At 38.6% G+C, this 9,234-nt stretch overlaps 1 protein-coding gene across 3 annotated transcripts in view; it reads right to left on the reverse strand.

Annotated features, from left to right (window-relative positions):
* The window catches only part of UNC5D (unc-5 netrin receptor D), a 1,016,051-nt gene extending 1,007,292 nt beyond the window's left edge, over positions 1 to 8,759 (reverse strand). For 2 of the 3 annotated variants that reach the window (XM_073653558.1, XM_073653559.1), the window contains exon 1: positions 7,676 to 8,755. In XM_073653558.1, coding sequence (XP_073509659.1) covers positions 7,676 to 7,766 — 91 coding nt within the window. In that variant the 5' untranslated portion in view covers positions 7,767 to 8,755. Of the gene's footprint in view, positions 1 to 7,675 lie in introns of all 3 variants that reach the window. The other variant, XM_073653557.1, reaches the window with a different exon arrangement.
* Positions 8,760 to 9,234: the final 475 nt, after the last annotated feature.

Genomic DNA, 9,234 nt, shown 5'->3' on the forward strand with positions numbered 1-9,234 from the left:
CGGCTATGCAGGGTCCATGATTCAATCCATTTTGTTGCTGATTTTTGAGATTTTATAACTAGAATTTTTCATTTTCCATTTTTTTGTTCACTTTGAACACTAACAAGAACATATATGTAATATCAGGGGCTGCCTAATGGCTGCTATTGGGCACCAGGAGAAAGATGTTACTTTTGTTGTTTCCAAGCTTTTGGCTATTGGTTGTGCACAATGTTTAAAGGCTACATTAGTAAGGATATTGGCTCAAAGATGATGAAAATAGAAGTAAGGAGGGTGTACAGTGTCAATTTTAGGACATGATCAGATATCAAAATTAAACATCAGAATGATGTCAGTTTGAGGCTAAATACCCTGTCTGAGAACTGATTTTGAGAAGTGATTCTGACAAGTGATTTTGATGAGTGATTTTGACGAGTGATTTTGATGAGCGATTCGGACAAGTGATTTTGATGAGTGATTTTGACGAGTGATTTTGATGAGTGATTCTGACAAGTGATTCTAACAAGTGACTTTGACGAGTGATTTTGATGAGTGATTCTGACAAGTGATTTTGACGAGTGATTTTGATGAGTGATTCTGACAAGTGATTTTGACGAGTGATTTTGATGAGTGATTCTGACAAGTGATTTTGACGAATGATTTTGATGAGTAATTCTGATAAGTGATTTTGACAAATGATTCTGACAAGTGATTTTGATGAGTGATTCTGACAAGTAATTCTGACAAGTGACTTTTACAACTGTAATAATAAAAAAAAAAATGTTGCTAATGGGACTTGAACCCAAAATTCTATGTTCCAAAGCCAGTGCACTAACCACTGAGCTATAAAATCAGTTATAAAAACCTAGGAGTTCTATTTGGTTAGATGATTTTCAGTGCACACTTGTCTAAAACTCATTGGGACTTATGCACAGACTGTAAGCAAGCCAAATTCAAATGATGTTTGATTTTGATGTGTGAGTCTGATGTGTGACTTTCTTCAAACATCAGAATCACAATGACTTTTAGCCACACTGAGTATTTTTATGTTTGATCTCATAAGACAAGAAAAGCTATCAGTTAGTATCACTTGACTGGATAGCTTAATGGTAAGGCATCAGTCTCTGAAACTACAGTGTTAGAGTTCAAATCCTGATAGGAATAAGATTTTAGGTTTTTAATTATAGCTATTAAGCACACAAACTACAGGGGTGTTTTACTTTTAATATCTGACACTCTGATTGTCACCCTGATGTAAGAGTTTCAGACACGCTGTCTATTTGCATGGTAAATTACATAGCAACACTGAGTTTATAGCTCAGTGGTTAGTGCACTGGCTTTGGGACACAGAATTTTGGGTTCAAGTCCCATCAGAGAACAGTTACTTTTTTTTTTAATTATTATTACAGTTGTAAAAGTCACTTGTCAAAGTCACTTGTCAAAGTCACTTGTCAGAATCACTTGTCAGAATCACTCGTCAAAATCACTTAGCAAAATCACTCGTCAAAATCACTTGTCAGAATCACTTGTCAGAATCACTCGTCCAAATCACTTGTCAAAATCACTCATTCAAATCACTGGTCAGAATCACTCGTCAAAATCACTTGTCAGAATCACTTGTCAGAATCACTCATCAGAATCACTAGTCAGAATCACTTATCAAAATCAGTTCTCAGACAGGGTATTTAGCCTCTAGCTGACATCATTATGAGGTTTGATTTTGATATCTGATCATGTCCTAAAATGGACGCTGTAAGGGTGACAAGCAGCGAGCTCATCTGTTCTTGTTGACATTATGAATGATTTGGGGCTCCTTCTAAGTATCCACCTTGGACAAAATATATTATTTTTATTAAAAAAGGACATTTGGACTTTCGGTGCACAGAGGTAATTCACTGAGCTAAGATAAGTCAGTAAGTTTACCGTCTGTTTTATAGAAAACTGCAGAAAGGCATCTTGATATCATGGAGGGGTTTGCTCCATTAACAAGCTCAGTTTGTGCCATTGCCAAACTCAGGACTTTTACTGTATCTGTATTTCAAACCATAGAAAAACTTCAATCTTAATTAACTGTCAAAGCTTTACTAGTAACAAACTATCACCACCACTTTATGCGTTTACTATGAAGAAGCTAGCCTGAAACGCGTGTTGGGGTGCCGCTGATTCAAACGCTCTATATTCTGGTCCTATTGTCTTTGGGAGACTTCTTCTACCTCATCTTTCCCTGTTCAGGTTGAACTAGATGGTCAACTTGACTGTTATTTCTTTCACACTGTTGCCTGACCATTGCATTATGCATTATTCTTATATTTGACTTATCTACTTTTGCATTACCACCTGGATTGTTAATGCGTTTGCAGCGTGCCATTATATCTATTCCTTGAATCGTGTAATCCTCCTTTTTCTTTTAAGTGTTTGATCCTTTTGAATTATTTTTAATGCTTAGAATGACTTAAAAAGATTCTGTCACCAGGTTTTGCTACCTAATCTGAAAGCTAATATAATGTAGAGACAGAGAAACCATTATTCCAGTAATATATCACTTATAGGGTTGCTTGCTGTAGTTTGGATAATCTTCTGCTTATAAAACAGTTGCTGGATCATTAGAGGACTAGTAAACCTGCTGCCATGTAGTCCCCCATATTCATGAGCTCTGCCCTTGCCACTGATTGCCCACTTTCTGCCTATGCAAAGTGTATACAAAAAGCTGGCAATCAGTGGTGTGGGCGGGGCTATACACGCTCAGCATTCAGAGAAGTGATAGATCTGCAGCAGAGAAATCAGTAATTTTATCAAAACTGCAGCAAGCAGCCCAGTAAGTGAAAAAACAAGGGAATCACGGTCTTTGTCCCTATGTTATGTTGCTCTCAGATAAGGCAAAAAAATCTTGATGACAGATTCCCTTTAATAAAGCTTATTGATCATCTATATTTGCAAGTAGTGTCTCTTGGATTTTGTAGGTTACATTAACATCCTATGCAGAGCTAAGCCGGGGATGCAAACTGTTCATTAGAGATACGGTAGTATCTTATGTCACCAAGCCAGAAGTAGCACTGCTGCGTCTAACACACATAGGGCATAAAGGGCCGGCTCAGACACTTGTATACGGAGTAGTGATCACATACAGTAAATGCTCCTGCAGGGCTCCTGACAGAACACAGCATGGAGCGCAGGCAGCAGGATCACAGGTAATCCCAGTCCCTGACTATGTCTGCTGTCTGATGAAAGCAGCATCAGTCCTGAATACATTTCTCTCAACTGAGACTAACATGACTCCATGTATATTAAAGGTGATTACATGATTGCAGTGCTGTGATGTGCAGTAATCCTGACCTGCTTGTCTGACATTTACTGTATACATTGGGATCTCTGATCCACCCATATTAGCTAATAAATTGTAGGGTGACAATAGGATCATACTCCCAGTGTTGTTCATTTTATGGTGTCACCCTAAAGATGTAAATAGGTAATTTTTAGAAACACCTGTTGCATGGCCCTCAACTATAGCATTTTTTAATACTGATGTGCATGGGGATTTTTAGAGTTCCTTTAGGCTCCAGAGTCTACAACCTTTCCCCCACCATACTTTTGCCCCTTGGTACATTAGAAACATTTTGACAAGAAGATGCATGTGTAATTAAGATCTATCCAGTTTTACACTTGCAGTGGTCTTAGCATGAAGGTTGAATTATTGTATCATTTTTAGCCCTGTTTCTGCAAACTTGAACTATAATATGTATATTGTCTTATTTATTTAGCTTTACTTACATAGTGCCATCATATACCACAGCACTTTACTGTCCCCATTGGGGATCACAAGCTATATTCCCTATCAGTATGTCTTTGGAGTGTGGGAGGAAACTGGAGAGGCTGGTAGAAACCCACGCAAACACGGGGAGAACATACAAACTCCTTGCAGAGGTTGCATTTGGTGGGATTTGGTGGGATTTGGTGGGATTTGAACCCAGAACAAAGCTACAGTGCTACCCACTAAGCCACCGTGCTGCCCTTACAGTATACAACTAACCACCTACTAAAAATGAGGCGTCTGATCCCACCATGGACACATTTAATGCGTTCACATGTCATTGCTTACAGTAAAGCACCATAAAACACCTTAACTAATGCTGACCAACAGGGATGAGCAGACCCATGGAAGTTTGGGTTAGTTCAAAGTTCGATTCGGGTACCAGAACCCGAACCTCATTGAAAACATCTCTACTGATAGGTTGACTCATCTCTATTGACCAACTACGAGGTGGAAAATTAGTTTTCGTCTATGAGTAAACATATTGAGGAGCACCAGACTGGATGCATGAAATCAAATTTATCTTTAGATGTTATAAAATAGAAAAAAACTGCAAAACACAATTAGTAAACTCATCTATATAACGTCAAGTCAATTGACTTTAGTGCAATTTACCAAATATCAATAATAAAAAAAAAAATTACAATCAGCAATTAAAGTACAATGTAAAGGTCATAAAAAATTTCATCCTGCAAATGTGATGTACAGTGATATTCTCCCATCCCATGTATGTACAGGACTGCAATATATACAGGACATTACCTTGTAACAACTACCCAGTGCTGCCCTCCTCTGTCTGACAACGTCGTTCACATAGCACCTGCTATTTGCTTCAATTTAGCTCTTGCTGTCTTTCTTTCAAGGGGAAAAAACTGTTGATGTAACATTATTTTTTTAATGGTAAGATTAAAAGATGCAGAGAAGAGTAAAATAAAAATCCCATTCTCTGTTGATTCTCAGAAATATAAAGAATCAACATGCTAAAGCATTTGTACAGGGGAGTGAAGACTGAAAAGTTCTGGTTTCTAAGGTTCGAATCGCTCTGATTTTCAGTGACGATCGAACTCAATGAAGTTTATTCTATCTACCATAACTATTGTAATATAGTTATATTGTAATAATATATTGTATGATAAGAATCCATTATATCAAATATATAAAGAAATATATAGAAATCCATAAAGAAATATAAAGAACATAATTATATGGGCAGCATGGTGGCTCAGTGGTTAGCACTGTAGCCTTGCAGCGCTGGGGTCCTGGGATCAAATCCCACCAAGGACAACATCTGCAAGGATTTTGTATGTTCTTCCCGTGTTTGCATGGGTTTCCTCCCACACTGCAAGGACATACTAATATGGAGTGTAGATTGTGAGCACCAATGGGGACTGTGCTGATGATGTCTGTAAAGCGCTGTGGAATTAATGGCGCTACATAAGTGAGTAACATAAATAAATATAGAAAATAATATAATAGGGTATAAGAATATTAAATAGTATAATAATGTGTATTGTATTGTATAAAGAGAGAAAAAATAATATAGAAAATAAATAATATCAAAAATAATGATACATATAAAGAAATCTGATTTTTTCAATCAAAATGAAGTTAGGACGAGACAGTAGTACACTATTTTATCCATCATTAGATGTGGCATCCCATGTTGGTTGATGTTGAGTTTAGACTAAAGTTCTGAGACTAAAAGTTCTCTTGGCAGCAGAATTTCAGCTACAATACTACATATGTAAACCTAGTCCATGTTAGTGAATACTCATAGTCTAACATGTACAGTTTTACTTCTTTTTTTTTTTTCTATGTCTGAACAAATACTACATCACATGCCACAAAGACTAGAGATGGACCTTGATCTGTAAAGCATCAACTCTTGCGATCAAAAGTGTCTCGTTTATTTTCTAACTGGTAGAACTATGTGACCACAGGTCAGATATAAAAGCTCTTATGGAGATTACCTACTAGATATTCCATTGGAATCATATATGATAGATGGGATGATCAGGTTAGAGATGAAGAACTTGCACTTTTCTCACTTTTCTGAATCAGTGATATCTGTCTCATATATATATTTTTTTCTCTTTCAGCTCCATTATATACTTTGAATTTCATATTTATGATCCCTTTCATCAGAAAGAAATACATGTCTAGACTACACCTCCGTTTTTTTGTTTTTTTTTTGGTTAAGGAACCACCTTAGAGCTGACACAATAACCAAGACTGAACAGTGAAATGTCAAAATTCCCAGGGGGTCGGAAATGTAGTTCTCTGAACTTCATCATTCAAAGAAAACTGTGTGGCGATAGATGCATAGAAGAACTGCAGCAATCAGCAAGATGTCCAGACTAGACTGGATCCAGCAGCAGCCGGGACACACAGTCTAAATGGTGTAATGCTTGATAGACTTGTCATTGCTCTTCTCACAGTGCTAAAGTTTAGTTCAGTCATGTCTTATTTATAATGAAATGACTCACAACTGCTTTGTGGAACCTCAACTTCTATTTCATTTTGGAGGCAGCAAAGCACACCTATTGTCCCTATAATGTTAATATTTTAATACATAGGCATTTTTGAGGGTTGAAAGTAGACAAAAGTCCAACCTATGTTCTAAAATGTTGATCCAGAAGAAGACAAAAGTCTCATGAGGCAGACACTAATTGCCCCATATTAGTGGACAAATGTCTTCCTGACTGCACATCCGGCAATCAGACTAGTTCCCTGGATTACCGTCCCATCGCAAAGTCTAGCCATAACCTGGAACATTATATTTTCCAAGAATGGCTTCCAGGCCCTCTTTATACTTTATTTTTAGATCATTTCTTTGTGCTTTTTTGGGGATTGGAGCTAACCTGTGGCTCTGGAGGTGATTTAGTTCATATAATGAGACTTGCAATGCAATCATCCTACCCCTAGAGAAAGTTCTCCCTTACTGTAAAGCATATGCAGCATTCTCCAACCATGATTTATTTCTACACCATGAAACGTCCATACCATGAGGAATGTAGAGATGTTTTCCACTCAGTCTCTGCACCCCACAATATATATCATCACAATGATCTGTCCCTCCTGATTATGCCCCTTCATGTATACTCATCCATTTCTGCTGAACATTTGGCACTTACGATGGAACTGCTTTTCGATGAGTTTCGGTGGGAACCTGACCTATAACCTGTGGATGCGCTATGGAATCCTATATGTAGAATCCACCATATTTGTATAGATTACTAATTCCTGGTGTCCACTTTACACTTTTTATAGTCACCCAAGTCCTTACAGTAGCTCATATAATGTATGCACTGAGCCTCATCTTCCCACACATGTTTCACATAAATTGAACTAGTCAAGCCTGCAACTCATTAGCCTTGGGTTCATATATGAATTGTTTAATATCGGTTATCACGCATAACTGGGTCTTATTGCTTTGACTCCCCCGTGGCCTAAGTAGAAATTAAATATGGCCTTAGGTAGATCAGGGGGGAAGCGGTTTGCACAAAGCATTTAACTCTTTGTGCAGTGGATGGTAGGAAGAAGCAGATAAACTGCAGTACAGCTCCACAGCCTTGTGCTGCACATTCATCTAATCGTTGTTAGCCACAAGTAGCATCTGACTGCGGATAGTATATGTGCAGCCTCAACGTTAGCTTGGCATTTCTGCACACATCTTTACAAATCCATGCCAACATGCTCCACATATATATCTCTGCCATAAGGCGGTTAGTCAATGTCTGCTGCATAAGTCATGTAGTCATCACACATAGGGATGCATATTCCAACAGACACACAAGCAGATCCAATGTAGCATATTGAAATGGATGCATTACTGCACACCCCTTCGCAACTAAAGACACCTGATGATGGACTTAGATCTATGTGTACCTCTTTGTGCAGCTCCGGCTGAGTACAATCCTACAGCTAAAAGGAGTATCAGGTAAGTCAGGAACTGTCGAGGCTCCGTCTCCATCCTCATCACAGGTCACCATCAGCCATCTCAAGTCTTCTTTATCCCCAGTCTCTGGAACACTGCAGCCTTACTATGGGATCTCAAACACCAGAATGCTGCAGTCTTCTTATAGTATATACTTCATCCAGCGAGCACATAGCTGGGCAATTGTTCAGCTGCAAGCATTTCAGTACTGGGTGTAGGATGGATGAGAGCAGCTCTCAGAACAAGCATGAGATTATTCCTTGCATAGTCTGTTTGCAATACGTGTTTTCCAGGATCACTTGAGTCATTCTTTCTGTACACATCTGTTTTTTTCTTTCTCTTCCTTTATGTGATCCCGTATGTGCACAATGGCAAACATTGCTTGCGTAGATTTGTTCTAAACACAAAGAGTTGGACGCGTCTAGTGAACGATAGATTGTTTATCCAATAACCTGATAAATTCTACACAAGGAGAGTTACACTCCTCCGATTTGATGGCCAAGAGAGACACCATTGTCCCTGGAGAGCCTTTATTGGTCTGGTTGATTGCTGCTGACCAAGGAACACTCCAAATATTCCAGTGCCATCAATACCAATTGTTACATTCGCACTGTCTCCTCATTTCTCTGTGCTGTACTTTGCTTGTAGTGCTGCGTTTCTTCATCACCTCTGGATAGGTTTACTAGTTCTTCTTATGCTGATTTTTCTTGGTTCTTCTTGGACACAGAATCATTAGTAATTTCTTTGCGATGGTTTTCTTACAAGTTTGACTGCCTACAGTTCTATTCTGCAAGCCATACTCCTAAGGATTTGATATTGCACTGGCTCAGACAATTCTTGTAGTATACCTCCCTCCTCTTCGCTTCCCTTGGCAGCATTGCCAAGCTTCAGCATTCTCCGCCACAGACCACAAGAAGCTGTTGAATATTTAATGATCTATGCCCTTGCCTTCAGCCAATAGGTGCTTTGAAGCTGTGTGGCGGGTGTGTCTTGAAGGATTGCTGCTGTCCATAGAGTAGAATATGTGTCTTTGCTGGCTGACTTTTGTCAGCGTCTACAGAGCTGCAATAGAAGCATTTCACTACGAGACGCTTTGAATTACTGTGCTATTCTGTTATACGGAATGCTTGTTGTATTAATATATATACTGTATATATACACATTGGGTATATTTCAATGTGCACTTGAAAGAACTGATTTCTAAATAGCCATTAGGTGCTGAGACTCGCCTTTCCAGGTCTGCGTCCTAGATAGGGAGCTGTTCTGTGCAGAAACCTCCATTTAGTGCTATATGGTGCTGAAGACAGCAGCTGTCCAATGCTAAATCAGGGAGGGCTACATGGAGGTATATCTGAACCGAAACTATGCTAAGCTATGAAGCTCTGAAGCCAGAAAGAGACTTAAATCAGTGATAAATCATGTTAACAGATTGTAGGTATTAAATGCTAAAACCCATATACAGAGACATCTAATACTAAAGCTGGATATAGGTTGCTATAAATCGGAGTTG

This window comes from Phyllobates terribilis, unplaced genomic scaffold, assembly GCF_046119375.1.
Source record: "Phyllobates terribilis strain yellow unplaced genomic scaffold, ASM4611937v1 Scaffold_11__3_contigs__length_659146591, whole genome shotgun sequence".
NCBI classification, from domain to species: domain Eukaryota; kingdom Metazoa; phylum Chordata; class Amphibia; order Anura; family Dendrobatidae; genus Phyllobates; species Phyllobates terribilis.